Source organism: Dromaius novaehollandiae, chromosome 7 (genome assembly GCF_036370855.1).
Source record: "Dromaius novaehollandiae isolate bDroNov1 chromosome 7, bDroNov1.hap1, whole genome shotgun sequence".
Lineage (NCBI taxonomy): Eukaryota > Metazoa > Chordata > Aves > Casuariiformes > Dromaiidae > Dromaius > Dromaius novaehollandiae.
In genome coordinates this window covers 39,410,332-39,431,830 of record NC_088104.1, presented here as the reverse complement: position 1 = coordinate 39,431,830, position 21,499 = coordinate 39,410,332, and the positions used below count along the sequence as shown (strand labels likewise).

At 46.2% G+C, this 21,499-nt stretch overlaps 2 protein-coding genes across 3 annotated transcripts; one reads left to right on the top strand and one right to left on the bottom strand.

The window, feature by feature from the left end:
- Window positions 1-33: 33 nt before the first annotated feature.
- On the bottom strand, window positions 34-7,466 carry LOC112992451 (alpha-aspartyl dipeptidase-like). Its single transcript, XM_026115578.2, has 7 exons — window positions 7,304-7,466; window positions 6,415-6,489; window positions 5,760-5,839; window positions 3,303-3,476; window positions 1,718-1,777; window positions 796-878; window positions 34-236 (listed from the first exon to the last, which is right to left on the bottom strand). The coding sequence occupies exons 4-7, from the start codon at window positions 3,459-3,461 to the stop codon at window positions 158-160; spliced, it is 381 nt and encodes a 126-aa protein (XP_025971363.2). The 5' UTR covers window positions 3,462-3,476; window positions 5,760-5,839; window positions 6,415-6,489; window positions 7,304-7,466; the 3' UTR covers window positions 34-157.
- Window positions 7,467-7,493: 27 nt separating this feature from the next.
- Window positions 7,494-20,592, top strand: LOC112992344 (cytochrome P450 20A1). 2 transcript variants are annotated; one of them, XM_026115449.2, is made up of 13 exons: window positions 7,494-7,694; window positions 8,001-8,050; window positions 8,138-8,304; window positions 9,907-10,052; window positions 10,749-10,916; window positions 11,641-11,719; window positions 13,383-13,498; window positions 13,920-13,974; window positions 15,160-15,280; window positions 17,188-17,299; window positions 17,959-18,023; window positions 19,976-20,065; window positions 20,239-20,592. In XM_026115449.2, the coding sequence occupies exons 1-13, from the start codon at window positions 7,572-7,574 to the stop codon at window positions 20,387-20,389; spliced, it is 1,443 nt and encodes a 480-aa protein (XP_025971234.2). In that variant the 5' UTR covers window positions 7,494-7,571; the 3' UTR covers window positions 20,390-20,592. The 2 variants fall into 2 exon arrangements, with proteins under 2 accessions (XP_025971234.2, XP_025971156.2); XM_026115371.2 differs by having other exon boundaries at window positions 7,494-7,721.
- The last annotated feature ends 907 nt before the right edge of the window (window positions 20,593-21,499 follow it).

Sequence of the window (21,499 nt, the reverse complement as noted above, 5' to 3'; positions counted from 1 at the left end):
ACTGAACAGGGTGGGGAAGAAAAGAGCCCACTATTGCATATTTAAGATCTTTATTTGTAAAGTGAAGTCTCTCCACCCACCCCTGGACTGGACGCATCTCTTCACTTGCTGCCCATTGTCTTTCCATGTGCTGACTTTTGCTGCAGTACAGGCAAGGCTACAGCTTTTGGAGATTACTGTCAGTCAGGAGGAAACTGAAATCTGTTCCAGGCTCGTGTTCAGTTGGTTTCTTACCCCTGTAACCAAGACAGACAATGCTGTAAGCTTGAACAGGAACTAGAACTACTGTGCTTCCATCTGCTACTAGTAGGGATAGAACAAGGCATCTTTATTCCACAACTAGCAGAGTTTGACTCCTTTCCTTCCCTGCATCATGGGCTACACGTTAGCTTTCTTAGTAATGTTCATATGACTGAAAACAGGAGTTCCCCGGTCCTAGAATTTGACAAATCAGGGTCAAAGTGGCATTCCCCTGGCCTTCAGTAACACACCACAGCCTGCCTACCGGAGCTGTTTATGCGTGGTAGCTACAGTTCAGGAAATAAGCAGTAATGGATGTAGTGCCACAGCACTGCCTGGGATAAGTCAGACTTCCCTCATAGTGCTGTCATACTTCCCGCTCCCTTGGAGCATAAAACAGTATTCCTGTTTTCCCTCAGGAGAAATGGAGGCAAGGGATTACGTAACTTCTGACATGGGGGACACTCGCTAAGGGCAAGGAGTCTAATAGCAGTCTGTTTTCCTTTCTAGCTGAAGGAGGAGATTTATTCAGTCAAATTCAAATGAAGCATTTACCTCAAAAACAGCCGTGCTCCTGTCAGTCCTTGCAAGATGGCTTTGTCTCCTTCCACTAACAGCATTGCACCTTCCCGCAATCCCTTAGGTAGATGGAAATGTTTTAATATTATTTTCAAGCTATTTGCAAGGCCAAAATGCTTGTCATGAGCAGGCCAGTGTTTAAAGTGTAGCTTTCCATGACTACAGACAATTACAAGATTTTCTCAGTCACCAGTTTCTAACAAAGATGCCAGGACAAAATAGGTGAGTTATGCCTTGTTTTAGAAGCTAGCTTTCTTGTGTGTTTAGTTTCGCATTTTAAAGGCAGCTATACAACCCCTTAAGGAAGAAAAGGAAAAAGTGTTTTTTCCCAAATTACTTTCACTACTAGCTCTCTCAGATCTAGTGTAATCTGCCAAGCTACAGCCAGCTGAGTTTGTTAGTGGACAAACTTTATACTCCAAGCTCAGAGTGGGCCCAGGGACAGGAAACCCAAAGTTCCTGCTTCCTCAGATATACTGCAATTATGAACATACTACTGAAGAGGCAAATACATCACCAGCCACTCACAATGATTAAAACAGAAGTATGAATATCTAGGAAGGGGATGTATCCTACCACCTACATGCACACCACCCCTAACTCACATATGCCTGATGGCCAGTGGCTGGACAAATCAGTGCTGCCGATTTAGTGTTTTAACAACAGGACTCTAGGCATTTAACATGCAGTACGCATTTAATTTGTTCTAATAATCCATTTTCTACAGGTGATGAAAATCCAGCACTGAAACTGTTAGCAAGAATATAATCAGTCTTCCACATCACAGTGTTGTCGGGCTTGTCAGGTAGGGGAACCCACACTGAAAGCTAGCAACGATGCATTTAAAATGTTGAGAGTGCTACAGCTGTGAGCTCCCTGATTGGGAGCTACTACTCACCAGAACTGGAGGGGTGTTTGGTTCTTCATGATACTGGTGAATTCTTTCTTCTCTTGTCTCCTGCAACAGGAGGATTTAATGAGTACAGATTTAGTTGTCCAGGCAGTAAGTTAGGACCTGAAGCCACCCAAGTACCCTGACACTGAGCAACTTCATGACATTAAACAAAGCAGGCACTTCCCCCTCAAGCGGAATGCTTTGTCTGATGAGACTAGTGTATTGAAGGAAGTGGCAGCATTGACTTTAGTGGATATGGATTTTATCCTGTATCACTAGCAACAACTGCTGCAAGCTGATCAAACAGAACCCACACAAGCCCAACCCTGAAAAGCCCTGAAAACTCGCTTCCATTCAATTCATCCAGCTCTTTTTTTTTTTTTTAAACCACCACCACTTCTGTGCCCTCACCCTGAGAACAGCAGCACTGAGGGAGGTGGTGGAAGCAAATGTCTAAGGTGCCCTCTTCATGAAAGAGGGTGTTAAGCCATGGGTTTCCACTGACTAAATATGTGCTTGTCTGTCCTCAAGTAGGACTACACTGAAGAACTTCCTTCTGCTAACAGCTCTGCCGTGTTTCTTGAGGGTTGCTGCTGCTGAACTGAGCAACAGAAGTTAAAGAAATCGAGCCAGGATTTGTTGGTAAGGTAACACAGGAACACAGCAGGCACTTAGTACAGCACAGAGCTTGCCTCCTCCTCTCAGGGAAACAGCAAGAGTTATTCATAGGGAGATGACTGCTTGCTTATCTGGAGACAAGCAAGCTGATCAAGTGAGCACCTACAATTTAATCTAAAGTCTAGAAGCACATCTTGACCCTCTATCTCTTCATTTGTCCTCTTACTCCAAATACTTCTGCTAGCCCTAGAAAAAGCTTTTATTATAAGGAAGAAAGTATTTGGGCTGTTACAAGACATGCAACCTAGAAATTGTGCCCCCAGGAACTGGCTTCAGACTTGGGTTATTCAGACATTAATTCCTCCTTACATCAGAAGTGTCCATCTTTGTGCCTGATGGTTAGTATTTTACTTTCGGCTATGCTAGTACACTTGCTTGATCAGTACTGCAGTATTGAGCAGTGCTGCAGATTACCAGGCATGCTCTCTGCAGGGATACTAGTGAGGTATTTTCTTACACAACAGCCTTGCATGCAATCACAGACTCTCCCTGCTCTGATAGTTCCTTCAGATCTTTAAGTCTCTTAAGGTATTTTTAAATCCGGTCTTCCAGGCAGAGAAGCAGACCAACAAGCAAGATAACCTATGGCAGAACTTCCCAGAAATGCACTGCACTGCGTGTTACCTGTTAGTTTTTCTCCAATCCCATGCCAGGTATGAAGCAACAGTATTTCAGACATTGCAAAGTTTCCCTTTGTGAAAAACTTTGTTCCAACTCAGTAATACTGCTGCCAACTCCTCACTCAAAGAAGAGCTTTGAGAGGCAGTAAAATATCACCTCACTGGCATTTCCAACTGCACAAAGAGACAGCTGTCAAACATGTTATAGCTTTGTAAAGCCTGGGAAATGCACATTATCATTACACTTCTGCACCCAGGTTACTGCATTAACTCTGGTATGCTTTACTTACACCCATGTGAGTGCTTTTAGGATCTGGATCCAGGTAGTGGGGGTTGATGTTAAAAGGAACTAAACCCAGGGCCTGGAGGGAAGGTGGATAAACAATTGGCATGTCGTTGGTTGTATTGATGCTGATGGTAGCAACATTAGTTCCTGCACTGGATCCCATGTAGGGAATTCCATCCTGAAAGACAAAAACAGTGATGCAGCATGTAGTATCACAACTGAAGATTGCATTTCACAGCACCTGCTATCTGTCTCAGAGGTCCAGCAGTCAGATCAGGCTTAGTCCTTTTGGCTCATCTCACTTCTAAATTTACTGGTGAAAGGGTGAGAGACAGAAGAACAAGAGCTGAAGGTCTGAGGTGGGCTAGAGGTTTCAGGACATGTACAAACCTGATTTGTACATGTCACAATTGTCAGAAAACCAACTGCTAGATGTCCTGTGTTCCCAACTCTGTGACCCCATCACAAGAGAGGAGAACTTGTAAGGTTGTCACTGAAGACGCTGGACTTTGCTATTAAGAGAGGAAGGACTTGCCTACACTGCAGTTACAGGAAATACCTTAACTAGCTATAAACTAGCTCCTGAGGAGAATAGATTAGCTGAAGCTAAGCACTGTGCTGCCACAGCATCAGCTTAACAGTACTGTGATTAGCCTAGACAGTGACTAGAGTTAGTTCAGGTTTGAACTATGCCATACAGTGTGTATGCAAAGATTGCTAAGGTCCAGTTAATGCATCAGCTCTGCATTAGCACCTGTGTCTTTGTCACATCTGCGGCCTTCTGAACTCTTAGACTTGGGAGACTGTACACCTAGACCTGAAGTCCTCTTTGATGGGAGCTCTGGATTTAACTCTCCTGCTAAGATAGAGCCAGAAGAGTTGCAAGTACCCTTAGAGCCGAAGGAAAAGACAGCAATCTTTTCTGAGGACTCTTGCTCTGTGTAAAATAGAGCACTGGAGGATCTTTGCATATTCTACCTTGTAGGATTTCCTGACTGGATTGCTGAAGGCAAGGGGAAGCTGCAGTGGTTTGGGGAGGAGTCAGTCTATGTCATCTTTAAGTAATGACAATTTCCCCATCTCACCTCTAAACAGCCAAAGCAGATTATTCAAGGATTCTCGGGGGGAGGGGGGGGGGGGGGAAGGGGCATGAGCAAGGTAGCCTTGATACCTCTTGCACATTTGAGTGCTTTCCTGCTAGCTACATTCCAGATAACTTTAAATCCATAGGATGTGATCTCTACTCTTACCTGCCTCTTGCACTGGCACTATCTGCAGATTACACTAGTGAGTGTGTGCTTCTTCAGCTGTCTCCCTGGATATCTGAGATGCAGCGTCTCCTTGTGCAGGGCAGAAGCCACATACCTTAAACAGCATTTGTGTGTCTCAAATATATAGGAAACTGTGCAGTATGGAAGATCCTCTATTGGTCAGAGAACTTGCTGGGTAACTAATTTTTGCCCAGCTGAAGATAGCTACATAGTGATCTTCAACTATATCAGCAATGAATTGTTGCCTTGAGTTGTTCAAGAGCCCTCATCTTAGCTCACTAGCTGCTCCAGTCTTTCCTCTTTCAGCTGAGATTCATTTAAAAAAACAAAAACAAAAACAAAAAACACTATCTTGAGAGAATTGGTGCTAATATAATCAAACAGCTATCCAGGCTTCAGAGAGGGACCCAAATGTTTTCTGGGGTTTTTTTTGTGTCCACAAGGTACACTGAATTTCTGTATATTCAGACAGCCTAGCTGACCTTCCTTCTTGGCAGCTGGCCTTTTCAAACATACTGTGACTTGCATAAATCTGCCTGAAGTCAGGTGGCACTTCCTCGGTTCTACATTGCTGGGTGAACACTTTGCTTCTGTTCTCTTCTGTGGGTGGTGCTGCTTCTCTATCCTTTATGAGATTCACCAAGCCAGAATGGGGCTGCTGCCTTGAAGGACTCAATGGCACTTACACCTCGCAGCTCCAGTCAAGGAGGTACCTAAAGTAATTACACCATTTTCTCACTTGCTATATTGTCTAAGTGGCACATTTTTGGTTTATTAGCAGACAACCTGCAGCTTGAATACAAAGGGGGCAACACAAAGGAGGTATCTCAACCTGAAAAATAGGTGTTCTGGACATAGGTTAAATCCTGCACTGCTCTTAAGTGGTATTTTAAATTGAGGGGCTTGTTTCTAAGATACTAAATATCATTGAACTTCCCAAGGTGTTGCAGTCCCATGCAGTCTGGGAAACTGCTCTAGAAGGACAATTCACTGCCCTTGCCTTACCAGGCTTCAAACACTAATGACAGCCTAATTTGGCCACAGATCTTTGTTCACCAGCTTGTGAGGGAGGTCTCAATGTTTCAAGTACATTAGAGACCAAGATGTAGGATCAACTTGGGTTTGTCTCAAGAAAAGCTTCTGCATGAGATCCTGCCATTCTGATTTGGCCCGAGTTGTGCAGCCGTTACCTCAAGGACTCTTTTCCTGATCTCCTGTATCAAGCTGTTGTCGTAGAGAGCTTTCAAGAGACGGAATGTGTTGCCACCTCCTGCAGAAAAAGAGTCCAGCTTATTTAACATGCTTTTACCACCTGCTTTTAATGAAGTGTTTACAAACTTGCCAGACTCAATGTTTCCTATGCTCTATTCAGGGTTGTATCCTGCTTTGAACAGCAATAAAGCCAGAAGCTTCAGAGGAATGCCAATTGGGCTGGCCACTGGCTCGTGCCCCAGGTCACACCTGTAACACTGATATTGGCTGTTTGGCAGGAGATGCTGCTCTAATACCCTGGCACCTGATACTAAGACTACACTCAGTTCGAGCACAGTACACCTGAATCCCTTAGACCAGATAAAGGGATAATACAGATTCAAAAATCACACTTTTAACTCTGAAGTACTGTTAAAATGAATAATTTGAAACTGACTGGAGAAGCAGTGCCGTTGATAGATCTCGCCTGCTCCCTTCTCGACTTACTGCTCCTTGGGGTAACTGAAGTATTGTTTTCTGTAGCTTCTAATAATTGCTAGGCCTGACTCCTTCATTCTTGTCTTGGCAGTGCAAGCTCTGAGCAAGACTAATCCAGTGCGCTATATAAGCCCTCATGAGGTAAGTAAAACTCACCTACAAATATTGCTTCAGATTTCCTTACAGCTTCCACTGGATCACAAGATTCATGAATGCTGTCCAGCCCATAACCTTAAATGAAAATATATTTACCTTTGCCAGTTTTGTTTAGAGGAGGGATGCAGTTCATTCCCCTTCTCCTCTCCTCCCCATCTCACAAGACAACCAGGGAAACTCTACAGCATAAAACACAGTACCACACACAGTCCTACACTAATGCAGGGGCCTGCATCCAGCTGTACCAAAGCACATATTTGCTTTATGGATACACCTGCTCAGTGTCTAAAAGAGCTGCGGACTGCACTCAGTACGTGGGAGCTGAAGGACAAAGTCCTGCTGAGCATTACCACCAAACTAGAAAACAAGAGCTGGGAAGGAGCTGTCGGTCTTCGGTCTGGCAAAGGGTCAGAACGCGGTGCGCCGGCAATGCTCTAGCAATCGTAGCGTTAACAACCGATCTGAAAAAAAGCTTTTATAATGATTAAGATGGCTGGCTTTGACGAATTTGCCTTGCAGGGAGTCGGCAGAGCAGAGGAAGTGCCAGGAGGCCCAAGAGAAGAGGGACGCTGGTAGCAGCAGCCATCTTTGTGCCGGGGCAGGAGCAGAGTGTGCTCGCCGAGGACGGGAAGAGCTGATCACTGCTGCAGGAACAGGCGCGGAGTCACCCTGCGCGCTCCCAGGTACGAGGCGGGAGCGTCGCTGCGGGCCACGCCGCAGGATCCCCGCTCACAGCTCTGCCGCGCGCCCGGCACAGCGCAGCAGCCGCCTCCCTCCCTCCCTCGGGGCAGGCGCCTGGCTCGGGCAGCGGCTCGGCGCGCAGGGGCAGAAGGGCTTCCCCGCGTACCGCCGGAGCCGGCAAAGCCCCCCTCCCCCCGGCCCGCCTTACCCAGGCTCTCAAACCTCTCCCGCGCCCTCCGGGCGTAGGCGTCGCGGTCGTGCAGGGCGTAGGGCACGAAGAGCACCCGGCGGACCCTCCTGCGGGGGACAGCGACAGCAGCCTCAGCGCGGCCCGCGGCGCCCCCCGCCGCCCCCGGCCCGCTCCGCCCCGCGCTCACTCCCCGAGGAAGCTCTGGATGTGGTGCTGGCAGTGGCCCAGGTAGCCGCCGCCGTGCAGCGTGGAGTTGGAGACCAGCAGCAGCCGCCGCGGGCCCCCCATGGCCGCGCCCGGCCCGCCCCTTCCTGCCCCGCCGCGGGGCGGAGCCGCCGCCGCCACCGCCCGCCCCGGCGCGGCCATGCTGGACTTCGCCATCTTCGCCGTCACCTTCCTGCTCATCCTGGTGGGCGCCGTGCTCTACCTCTGCCCGGTAATGCGGCGGCGGGCGGCGGGCGGGAGGCGGGGGCGGCCCGGGCGCCGCGGCCTCCCCGGCGACGTGGCGCTGCAGCCCCGCCGGGGCCGGGCCGGGGCCGCGCTGCCGCCCCGCGGCTCTGCGGTGGCGGCGCCGGGTTTAGCCGCTGGGACTCGGCGCACGCCGCAGGCTTGAGGCCCGAGCCCGCGGCGGTGCTGGTGCCAGACCTCCCTCGCGGGGAAGCTGTGCTTCGGACCTGACTTCGAGGAGGCCGATGCGTTTCCTTCTGCTCTTTAGGCATCCAGGCAAGCATCAGGGATCCCTGGCTTGGCTCCGACCGATGAGAAGTAAGTGCTTTCCCTCTTGTCACTGCTCGCGTTCAGCCCTGGCAGTGGATGCTGTTCACGAGCAGCCGCCCTCTTTGCGTTCCTCAGGGATGGCAACCTGCCGGATATCACCGCCAGCGGCAGTCTGCACGAGTTCCTGGTCAACCTGCACGAGAAGTACGGCCCCCTCGTCTCGTTCTGGTTTGGAAGACGCCTCGTGGTCAGCCTGGGCTCCATCGATCTCCTGAAACAACATGCTAACCCCAACCGGCTGCGTGAGTGTCCTTTGCCTGCTCTTTGATTTGTTTTTGTTTTTTCTGGCCTTTCCTGGCATCAGGTGTCAAAGGCAGCTGGGGTTTCATTCTGCGCAGAAGGAGGGTGAGACCTGGTTTGCAGCTGCCATGATCGAGGTGTGTCTTTGGTCCTGCTTATTGGACTTGAGTATCAGTGAGCAAGAGCTGCTGCTGTCCAGTGGCCATGAAGAAGTGAGTTTGCTTGTGTCATTTACCTTCTCCCTTCAGGCATATGTTCACAAAAAGCATGGTCCTCATTAGTCACTTAAAGCAGCAAGGCGAAGATCCTGCAGCAGCTTGAAGCATACATTAAAAGCAGATTGAAATACAATTTAAGACAAGGAATTTTATTAAATTAAGTCTGAGAACAGCTACGGTAGTCTGTGATACCTCCCTTGTGTGGTTCGGCGCGGGGATTCTAAAGTATTGTTTGAAGAAGTCCCTTAACTTTCATTTTTCTTTGGGCTGTAGAATTTTGTGCTGGAAACCTCTGGTGATCTTCCAGACTGGGAGATGGTCAGTGGTGCTGCTGCTAGCTGAGTGAAGGCTTTTAGTCCTAGCGAAGGTACAAGGGGTATTTTAGTTTAGTTTAGTTTAGGTTGTAAGCCTCTTGGGTGGGTGTTTTGCTTCATAAAGGGATCACAGTTAGTTAACTAAGTTAATGTTTGGGCTTTACCTACTGTTTTTCCAGTTTTCATTTGGGAGTTGAATAAGGTATAGGTTGCACACTCCCAAATTGGTATTAAAGGCTGTCTTCAGGCATAGGCAGATACCTCAGCATCATTTCATGCTGGGGTCATGATGGGGAAGTTTCCTGTACGGTTACATGACAGGCTCAGAAAAATTGGTGATGATCATGGGAGGAAACGAAGATCAGTGAGACACAGTGGTAGCAGTGCCAGTCCAGAAGGTGGATGCCAACCCTGAAAGATCTGAGTGCACTGGAGCGTGTGTGGTAGAGAGTGAGCAGACCCTTCTCAGAGCTCAGAGAAGTGGTGACAGGATGACAGGCCCCCGAGCAGACAAGTTCTCTGAAATGTACTGAATTTTGGGAATACTGGGAATATAATATATTTGGGAATAATACTGGGAAGTGAAGTGACCCAGGTACCTACAAACTAGTCTGGCCTACCTCATATGCCAAGGGTTAAGCATGTTTTGTAAGGAGGGGGATAAATGGGAAATGCAATAAAGTGTGGTCATACCATAATTCTTTGATAATCAACCTTCTAGACAAGGAAAAGGGGTAGAGATGGGTTTGTGTCTGAGTTTCAGTTCAGCGTTTGCTTGGACACCATTTGGGTCATTACTGAAGCTGGAGGTAATAAGGGGACACAAGAAGCGTAAGACTTTGCAGAGGGAGCTGATGGTATCCTGGCACAGAGAGGAGTGCATCTGAGGTCCCAGCCCACGTGGAACAAGAGAAGTTTGATACCCTAAAGAGACTGTTCCTGGGGGAAAGGGCCGTGCCTTGCTCCCAGCCCAGAAATAGGAGTGTCCAAGTAAAGAGGTTGGTGTTTTCATCATCCCTGTGCAGCGGGACTGCCTGACTTTGGAATGTTTTTTTCATTTATTTGCTTTCAGTGGATCCATTTGAGACGATGCTGAAGTCCTTCTTGAGGTACCAGTCCAGCCTGAATGGGGATACAGGGGAGAGCCACCTGAGGAGAAAGCTGTATGAAAATGGTGTGACCAAGTCCCTACAGAGTAACTTTGCTCTCATCCAGAAGGTGAATAACTTTGCCTTTCTACAGCACAGAAGCCTTCTGTGGCTCCCAGGGGGAAGTTTAGTGGGAGTGATCACTAGGATAAATGGGCTGCCTTCAGATTAGCCCTGAAATGGTAAGCATCTGAGAGAGAAAGTCATGTTGATGTGTCTCTGCCTGTTCAAACACAGTGTGAATATTTGGTTTCCATTAGCTCCAGTGGGTTAAGGGTGAAGGGCTGGGCTTGGTGACATTTTATGCCGAGACACCAGATGCAGTTAAAGATACTGAAGCATCTGGATTCTAGGTTTATTTCCCAGCACAGGAGAGAGGAGTAAAGAACCAGTTGTTAGGACTGCAAACAGATGAAGAACCGTTCTATTGACTCAGTCCAGCAATCAGAACATGATGAGTGTTCCCGGTCTGGAGCTGCTAGTATTGAAGGGTTTAAGGTTTTTTTCTGTGACAGAGGGAACAAATGAAAAAGATAGAGCTGTCTTATAGGGAGAAAACCTTGGGGACAGGCAGGAGATTAGAGGCTAAAATGTTACTGTTCAAGTTTAGCAATAGAAAGAAACACAGGAAAGAGCATAGATTCTTGCCATAGCCATGAGAGTGTGGTCTGCTTTAGGAGCTGGCTGGGAATGCCTCCAGTTTGGGGTATGTTTCATAAGTACCTTGCTGAGATCAATGCTAACTAATGATTTCTTCCCTCTTAAGCTGTCAGAAGAGTTGCTAGCCAAATGGCTCTCCCTTCCTGAGGCACAACATGTGCCACTTTGCCAGCACATGCTGGGCTTTGCCATGAAGTCTGTCACGCAGACAGCTATGGGCAGCAGCTTTGAAGATGACCGAGAAGTCATCCGATTCCGCAGGAACCATGATGCAGTAAGTGTCGCGAAGAGCCAGGAATCCCTCTGCAACATTTCTCAAAGCCAACAGCATACAGCTTGTATCCATGTACAGTTTAGCAAGGGATAGCACAAGCTACCACTGACACTTGCACACTGAGCTGAGTGCTCTAGCCATGAGGGCCCTGCCTCAGTTGTCCAACGCTGATGATATCAGAAAGATCGTGCTGTTAATCTTGCTGTCATTAGACTAAGGCTGGGTGTTTCTAAAGGGTCTGTGGAAATCAGGGACCCATATCCAATGGCAACTGAGAGGTATTTTGTACATAACTTAGTTAAACTCTCCTGGGAATGCCAGTGAAAATTCTCCTTTCCAGAATTCTTCTGAAGGCTCTGTGACATTGTGGAAATGGGAAAATCTGAGGGTGTCCCAAGTTGTGTCCGCATCTGGGGATGATAAATCTGCTGGTGATAGGGAGGGAAAGAGACAGTTGCATCTCCCACTCAGGATTCCTATGTCTTTTTCACTACACCAGTAATTACTTCTCACAGCTATTTCATTTCAGATCTGTTTCAGCTGTAATAAGTGGAATGGGGCATGGTGTCCTAAAAAGGAAACCAGTTTCATGTTCAGAGGAAGTCATTTTGTGTGTATGTGCGTGTGTGTGTGTGTTTTTATTTTTCTGAATAAGGAAGAATCAAAGGATCCCAACAGTCTCTGCCTGTGGTGAGTGACAGTGTTTTTTTCTCTGTCCTTTCAGATCTGGTTCGAGATTGGGAAAGGTTTCTTGGATGGGTCCCTTGACAAAAACATGACTAGGAAGAAGCTGTATGAAGATGGTAGGTTCCTCCCAAAATCTCAGACTCCCTCACCTTCCACTCTGATTAACACATGTAGTTAGCTAGCATATGGAAGCATTTAATTTGCCCAGCTGTTACGGCTTTTCTGCAGACTTGATGATCCTGCCATAAGCGACCAGATGTGTCCTCTCCACTCCCGCAGGAGGCTGGGAGGTATTGCTGTTTCACAGCTGAGTGACAAGTGTGCCACTGTGCAAGAAGTCTGCAGGACTAGAACTAGGGTCTCTGTAGTCTGGAGGCTGGAGAGAATCCTAGAAAGTATTGGAGTGTGCTAGCTCCCTTCCTGGTCTCTTCCCTAGCTTTTGACCTCTCTTAGAGGCAGGCAACTGTGCTAGGTGGAGACTGATGGAGCCGCTTGTTCTGGCCTGTATGGCCATTCTTATGATGCCCCATTTGACAAGTTTGCTGCCAGGCCGACGTCAGTCACTCACAGGCTAAAAGTTAGGAGTACGGAGGGTGCAGTTTCAATGGATACCTTCCATGTGATAGTCTCTGATGCGATATTCCAAGGTCATCTATGATTTTCAGGTGTGTTATGGCAGCGCTTGTACTTGTCGCAGTATTTCACAGTGGATTATATTTCAGTTGTCCTGTTTTTTCAGTTGTTAATAGTTAATGCTTTTCAGTATTAATTGATAAGATGTTAAGCAAAAGTAGTCTGTATGTAGAACTGAGCATTTTCTTGTTACTCCTCCAAACCTGGTGTTTCCTTCCTTACATTGCTGGCCCTGTGGGTTTCAGAAGCTTAGACCAAAGACTGCCCTGCTGAAACAGGCTTCTCCCCTGAACACTTTTTGACGATTGCTCCTGATCTATAGTAGGGTGACACACTAGGACACAATTCTACAAACTCCAGCTAGCAAGGCTTGGTGTTTAAGTGTTGTTGGCCTTCCTACGCAGAGAGAATAGGAAGGAAGAAAGGTAGTTTTAAGGTTAAGGGGCTGAACTGGGCCTTGGAAAATCAAAGTTCAGCTCCACCTTATGCTCCATGTCTCCTAAATAATCTTGGGTAGGTCATTTACATCTGGCAGCCAGTGGCATCTAGGTCCCTAACTCCTCCCTTTTCCCACAGCAGCTACCAAGAGTTAGGTAGCCAAATACCTTTGAATGTCTGTACTCTGTGCCAAAATTCTCCCACGTTTTCCTACCTTCCTCAGGCTCTTTAGCACAGAGCCTTCCTCTTCTGCACCATGTTTGTAGAGCCCCTAGCCAAAAGGGGACTGTCTGTGGTTGGAGGTAACATAACACTTTAGTAATTACAACTCTACAGGCCACGGAAGTGGTGTTATTTGGCTCACGCATTTTTATGCGGGCTAGTTAAACATGTTATCTGATGGTTCAACGCTAGCTGATATTTGACCTTCCCTTACATGATTTCAGCTCACAAAGTACCTGTCTTGGTTATACCTATAAGGCTGGCTTTTTTTTAGGGGACCTGTCATATTTTGTTCCTATATTTTCAACTAAATTGAAAATATCACCTTCCAAATTTATACTACCATGTTTGGCACAGAAGCGGCTTCTGTAAGTGAGCCCAGCAGCAACAGCTGGTCTGAAAATCTGCTTAGGGAGTTGGATTCAGCCCTCTGCAGCTCTCAGGATGTCCAGTTTTTTGAATAATCATTTCTCTGTATGTTCCAAGCTCTGACAGAGATGGAATCCACCTTAAGGAAAGTCACAAAGGAGCGCCGAGGCAGATCATTCAACAGGCATGTCCTCGTAGACAGCTTACTGCAGGGGAGCCTCAGTGACCAGCAGGTCTGTGCAGCTGTTATGTCATTACAAAGTAATGGAGTTTTGCTAGATCAGCAACTAATTACATTGTAGCCCTTGATTAATTCAAGTTTTTGCATCTTGTTCAGGCCAGATTCCTTACTGAAACAGAGTCTCTCTTTGGTTCTTTTTCCATTCCTCCAGTCCTTAATCGTATTAGATTTTGATAGCTTGCCTTGCCTCTGCTTTGTCACTCTTCTTCATAAGCTCGAAATATAATAGTATTAAGCATCTGTCTCAAGTGCCATTTCTGCGGAAGTGCTACAGAGAGTTCAGTCCGTTCCTTCTAGGCTTTCTGCTCTCTGCACTAAAGGGATCTCATGTGCTCAAGTGGAGGATGTGCTGCTTCTCTTTAATCCTTACAGTCTTATGGACTTCATTCCCTGAACCAGATTTTATTTCCTAGATTCTGGAAGATGCAATGATTTTCTCCTTGGCGGGATGCGTAATCACTGCTAACTGTAAGTACAGAATGCAGGTAGCTTTCCGTCCTCAGATCCAGCTGTTTAAAAATGAGTGTGATGACATGGGACTTATTTTAGGCTAGCGAAAAGCAATATTCATCATCTTGTTGCTCCTGAGCTACAAATGTATTGAGGCAGCTAGTTTTACAGCAGGCTCTTGACACAACCTCACAGTTAGTGAGCTGAAGCTAAGCTGTGGCTGACAATTTTCCTAGTCTTTCAGTGAACCTTAGAATTTCTTTCTGCTGCTTTTCACCTGGACTCTAACCCCAGCCAGCTGGTGCTAAATTTGATGAAAGAACACCAGAAGATGCAAGCCACAAAGATCATGACCTAAAATGGTTTCTGGCATTCGGGAGGGGAATTAGAGCAGAGTGCTGATACTTGACTGGCTGCTTTGGACTTCTGGGGGATAGGTATGTTCTATATGTGAAAGACTTCCAAAGGAGTTACTTTGGGATTTGTGCACAGATTGTGGAAAAAGCAAATGAAAACATGAACCAGAGCTGTCTAAACTCTCTAGTGATAGGGGAATGATTTGAACTTAATCCCATAATTATCAGGCCCCATATCTCAGCCATGGGGCTGGGACTCCAAAGAAAACCTCCCAGGTACAGAGAATGTCTTCTCCAAGTACCCAGGAAGACTGTTGTTTTTAGGGAGATTGACTCCTCAGGGTTTTCCAGATAGTTCTCATAAACAGACAGTTTGGAGTGGTAGAAACATTTGCTTGTAGCTTTAGGGAAACTGCATCCTACACACTTATTTCATATGCCAGGTTTCTTTCTTATTCTGCTATTAAAGATGTCTCTTGAGTACCTCACAAAAGAGAGGTAGGAGAACCAAGTGCTGGCCAACGTGGTGCAGAGAGTTGTACTGTTCTTGTCCTTCCCCGTCGGGAGCCCAGATATTGGCTTTCTGGAGCACTCATCTGACATGTGCTGAGGAAACCCATAAACAGGGGAATTTTCTAGTACTCTGGACAAACCAGCCTTTCTGTTGAATGGTTGGTCTAATGACTCTCGTTCCCCAGAGGGGGTTGTTGCTACAGCCTTGCAGCTGTTTGTTGGAAAAGAGAAACACCGCAGCTGACCCTTTGCTGGGCTGCATGGTCTCTTCCCCAGAGCTATGAGGCTGCACAGCTTGGTCTCCTGCACAGCTTTGTCTTGATTCCTTCCCCAGTGTGCACCTGGGCAGTCTATTTCCTGACAACCTCCAAAGACGTCCAGCAGAATCTCTACAAGGAGGTGGACCGTGTTCTGGGGAAGGGACCAATTACACCTGAGAAGATTGAGCAGCTCAGGTGGGTCCCTTGGAAGGAATGGGAGAGGGAGGTTATCTCATGAGATGGGGATGGGAGCTCCATGTGTTGGAGGCTGATACCAGCCTACACTAGTCAAGAGAAGGCATCCAAAAGCTACTCCATTTTCTTCTGGAAACGATCAAACCACAGGATGAGTTGCAGCACAGACCAAATCTCTGCTGTCAGGCTCTGGACAGGTGGACCAGGCTGCTTCCTTCCAGGTGTGTAGAAGAAAACTCTTTAGGTTCATTTGCAGAGGAAGAGAGCACAGTCAGTGCCCCGGCTGCCTGAAAAACACTCTCTGTGCCAAGACAAACCCAGGAGAGTGTCTCCCATCAGCCACCCGTGAAGCCTGGATGTACCAATGACTGCACCAATGCAGCTGAAGCCCTTTAAGAAGGAAGGTTAATTCAGAGTAAGAGTTTGAGAATACCATCTTTGTCCTCTCCCTTGAGGGCTCAGGTTGGGAGAGCTGTATAGACATTCAGTTTTGGGGCACATACCAGTCATGTGGTGTGCTTTGCATGAGCTGGGGCTTCAGAAAGGAATAAATGAGAACTGAGATTTCCTCCTGAAATGAATGGGCCACACAGCTAGGATGGGACAAGGACAAATGGCTTGTCTCGCCTTTGAGTGCAGACACTGGTCATAATAGTAAGTTTTACCTGTAAGGTTACATTTTCAGAAAGGAAGCGAGAAGGGCTTTGTTTCACTGCTGAGTGCTGCGAGGAGCCCAGAAGTGATGGGAGAGCTGTTAATGAAAACAGTGAAGACTGTGTGTCAAATTCTGCTAAATTTGTTGGCTATCTGCTGATTTTTCCCTTAAGGCAAAACCCTGGGGCTTTAGAAAGAAGAGAATGAGAATGTGAATTTCCAACCAATTCTTGGTTGCACCACAGAGCTAGGATGGGTCCTGAGGATGGAATTTTTTTAATTTTGATGGACATAAGAGCCACCCTGCTAAATTTTAGCCAACAGTTATGGCTAAGATTAGGCTTTCAGTAGGAAAGAAAGGAGTATTTTGGTTTCTTACTGACTTTGACATGCTTCACAGAAGTAGGATGAAGGATAATGTTCAGAGAAGCAAATGGGTCGTGTGTGTGCGTATATATATACAGATACATATATGTGAGAGTATCTACATACAGCGAGACAATTAATTCTAGTGGATATATATACTGGCTACTTAATAATTTTCACCCTTGCATTAGGATTTCAGGAAGGAAGTCATGAGGACCTGGATTTCCTGTTGATCCTTGTACAGGCCACAGAGTGAGCGTGAGAGCTGGTGTTTTTGTAGATGAATAGATAGCATTCATTTTTCATACTAGTAATGGACACTCTAAGATGCTTTTCTCCAGGGTTTCAGAAAGAAAATGATGAGAAATCTGGATTTCTCACTGATGCTTGCATGTACCACAGAGATAGGTTTGGAGCTGGTGTTAGGAGAAGTAGACTTATCTGGTTCATGTCTTGGTTTTCCAAAAGTAGAGGTAATCTTAGTAAGTTTAACAGGTGGATTAATGTTAGAGGAATACAAAAAGAAAGCATGGAAGAAACTTTCCGAAGGGCCACAGAACTAGGATGATGACTGGTGAACAGTGTGCCTTTATTTTTGGTGCATCTGTTGACCAACTGGGTAAATTTTATACTGGGGCTAGTGATAGGGTTTCAGTAAAGCAATACAGTGTGTGTGTGTGTGGGGGGGGGGGGTTCTGCTGTTTCTTGTATGGCTGGGATGTCTGGGAAAAGGGCTGATGCGTTTATGCCTTTTTAGCAGGGTTAGTTTGGTTTAAAATCTGAAAAAGGCAGGCTGAATAGAAATTTTGATCACCTTCTCTAGAAGCTTATAACCAAATGTTATAACTAAACTGACAGTTAAACTGACCAGGAGTTGCTGGTTGCAGATACTGTCGACAAGTCCTGTGTGAGACAGTGCGAACAGCAAAACTTACTCCCATTGCTGCACAGCTGCAGGAGTTGGAGGGCAGAGTCGACCAACATACTATCCCAAAAGAGGTAGGTCGGTACTGGGAGCACAAGGCCACCCTCCCTTCCTGGAGGAGAATTTGCTGTTTGTTCTTCCATCATAGTTCTTCCAGTGCAGGGGTGAGGCAGAAAACCATGTCTTTTGACACTGTTTAACCTGAGCAGCTGGTCTGTTGTCTGACAGTACCATTTAGCTCAGTTTGCTATGCTTTTCCTTAGTGGAGAGGCTCTGGGAACTTGCATTCTCTTCCTGAGCAGATTTGTTTCCAGTTTTGGGTCCATCGGGGTTGAATCATCTTTTAAAGAGATCTCTGGGCTCAGTTGTGCATGAAAGAGCATGATTTCAGCTGATCACATCACCCAGATTTCCCACACAGAATGGTACCTTCCATTGCGGAGAATACAAGGAGCCATACATACATGGCAGTAAGAGCGGGGTAATGGGATCAGGCCCTCTCTAACCACCAAGAGTTGCAGCACAGGCCTTGGAAGATAAAATCCTAACCTGTGGGCATGGATTATCAAAATCTGTGGATGAATACAACATATTATCTTTATAGGCATTTTTAAACCACCTGTTAAATATGAGTGGTCCGAAGAATAATCCTCTTCCAGCAGGGCAGTCCAGAGGTGCCTGTAACTGTGCATTTCTTCCTACTCTGACATATGTGTCCTAATTTTCTTTGCAGACGCTTGTGCTTTATGCTCTTGGTGTGATGCTGCAGGATAGTTCGTCTTGGCCTTCACCATACAAGTATGTACAATCAGGACCTTTATTACAACTAATTCCTTTCCTTTTTTAATTAATATTCTTTGGATCTTAATTCCATGCACAGCCTGTTTGGCTGCAGGACCTGCCTTAAGCAGATTTCAGAGATGAAAGGGAGTCTGTAAGAAAACCTATTTATGAAGATCTTGATTCGCTTGTCTACATAGTGGGGATTTTGTGGCACTTTAGGTTGTGATCCTCCCAGGGTCCAATGTGTGTGTGTATTATAGCTAAACAACAGATTTTTTTTTTTTTTTTTGCACATACACAGTGCTTCCCTGGCAAAAGCTGGAAAATCCTTTTTAAGGTGTTCTGTGAGAGGAAAACATGATTTGAATGGTTTTGGAATCACTGCCTGTCACCATGAAACAATGGTGCAAAGGAGGAAACGCCAGTCAGAAGCCTGGATTTTTCAGGGGGAAGGAAATGCTATCTCATTACTTCTATCTGTGAAAACAAAATTGAATCCAGGCCAGTATTTTGGAGGTTAAAGGGAGAAAAAATTGCTGTAGCTTACTGTGGCCTCCAGGTGGCAAATATTAACATTTGTCTGACTTTGCTTAGGTTAGGAAAAAAATGTAGTTTAGTTATTCTAGAGAAATGGAAGACACAGCTGTGATCTAGGAGAAAGAAAAGAGCCCTGAGAACAGCATTTGTCATCTCCTGCAAATGTAGCTCTTGCAGAAGGGTCAGGCACTGATGCACCGGTCTGCCAGCATCTTGCCAGGAATTGCCCATTAGGATGGGACATGCACTGTGTTTGAGGCGAGTTCACTGGGGCCTCGTGCGGGGCACAGGAGAGGACTGCTGTGAGCACAGCCTCCTTATTCCAAGGAGAAGGAGGGTGGAGGTTGTGACTGATCCTGGGGCTGGTGTGTATATTTGCGACAGAGATAGAAGATCAGCACTTCATCGTCCTTTCACCCACCTGCTGTACAAAAACACTGTGTATGCCTGTTTGTCCTCCATAGGGTTTTGTTTTGTTTTGCTTCCTTGGGGTTTTTTTTTGCTAGACAGCTGTATTTTCTTACTTGTTAGAACATCTGTAATTTGCCATGTCATTTCAGTGGGAATGTAGCCTGGATGCTGCCTCTACTGAGGGTCAGCACCAATGTGCCTTTTGACTTTAAGAGAAGCAGGGCTATGGTTCTTGGGTGTTCAGGCAGGGAGCCAAAGACTTGTAGTATAAGTGGAAGGATTTAGCACAGACTGAAAGGGAACTGCCTTCCAGCCATCAAATTGCCTGTTTTTTCTTCTGTAATGCCTTGTGTTTAAATTGACTGATATTTTATTAGTCTCCTTTTGGTTACTTGATTATGGGAATCTTATTTTAACTCATGCCAGCTCTGGATAATAGTTTTTTCACAGCCTCCCCCAACCTAATGCTGGAAGCCACTTTTCTCACTTGAATGAGTCACAAGCTTCCCTCCCCCAACACATCTACATCCACATCCACATCCACATACACACACCAGCTGCTTAACTAGAAGGGTGAGGGGAAAGGAGAAGAGGGAAATATTTTTGGAAACAAGAGAGAGGGAGGCAAATCAGATTGCCTGTGCCCTAGAGGAAGAGAGGGCAGGCAGTAGCATCAGCTCAGCTGTGTGCTCAAGCTAAATACCCACTGTTCAGAGGTAATGCATGTTAGCTGCAGCCCTGTGTCACACTAACTCAGTTACTCAGCTTTTGAACTAAGCTGGGACACAGCTGGCCAGCTTGGAACATAGATGGAGTGGATGGACAATTGCCTTCACATATATTTGTGGAATTACCCAGCATGATTTAGATGGAAGAGGCGTTGAATTGATGCTGCCAGTAAATTAGTGAGATTCTGTCTCTTCACTGCCAGTTTCTTATTCTCATGTGTGTGCAAACATGACCAGGGGAAGGATCCTGTATCTGCACAGAAAGCCTCAATACATTTTTGTCTTTCATAGATTTGACCCAGAGAGATTCAATGAGGAATCGGCCATGAAAAATCTCTCCATGCTGGGTTTTTCAGGAAGCCAGGAGTGCCCAGAGTTGAGGTGAGCATAAGGAAAGAGGTCTGTGTGTGTCTCTGTGGTAGAGGGGAGAGAAGGTCATTTCAGCCTATTCCTGTTACTGCTGAGACAATCTGTCCAAGCTGGCAGTTGTCCTTTGGCAGATTTACATCATAGCCGGGTTTTTATTCTCATTCTTCTCCTACCTCCTCCCTTAGGTTTGCCTATATGGTGGCTACAGTTCTGCTGACTGTTCTGGTAAGGAAACTGTACCTCCACCCAGTGAAAGGACAAGTCATGGAGACCAAATATGAGCTGGTAACCTCACCAAAGGAGGAAGCCTGGATAACGGTGTCTAAGAGAAGTTAAGCGCAAGCAAAACAAAGGGCTGAAAGTGCCAGCAGTGAAGTTCTGAGCAAGGGCTTTAGAAGGAACGGTGCTGGCAGCACACTGACTCAGCCAAGGAATTTTGCATCCAGATTTTGTTACCTTTCATGTTCTTAACCACACCCCCTGCCTGGGTACTTTTTCTAACTCAACTGATGGTCATATTAAAGTAGATTTAATCTGTATGCCTTTTTTACACTTGCTTTTGGATCTTTAGCCATACCCTTGCAAAGGAAGCAATAAAACCTTGCAGTGGTTTCTCTATGAACTGTCAGGTGCCAGCTAATCAAAGAGCAGGCTTTTTGTTAGTCCAGCACTTCTCCAACAGCAGCCAGAGCTGGATATGAGACTGTGCCAGGGGGATCTCTTCTTTATGGATCCCAGCTAGAAAGACCTTGGAGGCATAAGGACAAAGTCTTTCTCTAAATATAGGTATTTTTATTCTAAGTACCTTTCCTTCCCTTCAGCTACAGCTATAACTGTCAAAAGGAGCAGATATATCTTGTGAGAAGTGTGAGAGTGTGTGTGAGAGAGAGAGAGAAAGAGAGAAATAAAGTGGAGTGGGAATAGCACCAGCAGCTCTTGCTGTGTGGTCTTGCCATGCTGTGGGGTTATAAGAGACAGGATGACTGAGAAATGCTCATAAACTAGGAGGAAAAAAATTGGTTTGGCCCCTGAGAAAACAGAAGCATCAGTAATAATGTAATGAAATGAAATAAAACCACAGAACAAAGCTGTGAGAAAGGGATTCTCCATCCTGGCAGTTCTGAGGGCAGTGTCTAATTTAATCAGCATCAGAAGTGATGACAGATGTTTGCAGATCATTCAGCATGGGGTCAGCATGAGACTGGTCATGCAAATACTGGAAATGGAGAGTGCTGATTTTTTAGGACTCTGAATTAATGTACTTAATAACTTAAAAGCCTTTCAAAGAATCATCTTCCTCCTGCAAAACTGGTGCCAGCCAAAGCAGGTTCACATGCCACATGTTTGCGTACTCTTCCCTGCTTCTTTCACTCTTGCTTGGCCAGAATAGGCCAGCTCCTGAAAGATTTTTCAAACCCCCCCCAAACAGCTTGTGAGGCAGGAACC

Bases quoted from the DNA above. Each gene is read 5' to 3' on its own strand.
- LOC112992451 (XM_026115578.2), bottom strand. From the start codon at position 3,461: ATGGGATCCAGTGCAGGAACTAATGTTGCTACCATCAGCATCAATACA. The intron at 879-1,717 runs GTGAGTAGTAGC...CATCTACCTAAG, and splicing joins CAAACACCCCTCCAGTTCTG to GGATTGCGGGAAGGTGCAAT. The intron at 237-795 runs GTAAATGCTTCA...TCTTGGTTACAG, and splicing joins GGAGCACGGCTGTTTTTGAG to GGGTAAGAAACCAACTGAAC.
- LOC112992344 (XM_026115371.2), top strand. From the start codon at position 7,572: ATGGCCGCGCCCGGCCCGCCCCTTCCTGCCCCGCCGCGGGGCGGAGCC. The intron at 10,917-11,640 runs GTAAGTGTCGCG...CTGTCCTTTCAG, and splicing joins TCCGCAGGAACCATGATGCA to ATCTGGTTCGAGATTGGGAA. The intron at 20,066-20,238 runs GTGAGCATAAGG...CTCCTCCCTTAG, and splicing joins CAGGAGTGCCCAGAGTTGAG to GTTTGCCTATATGGTGGCTA.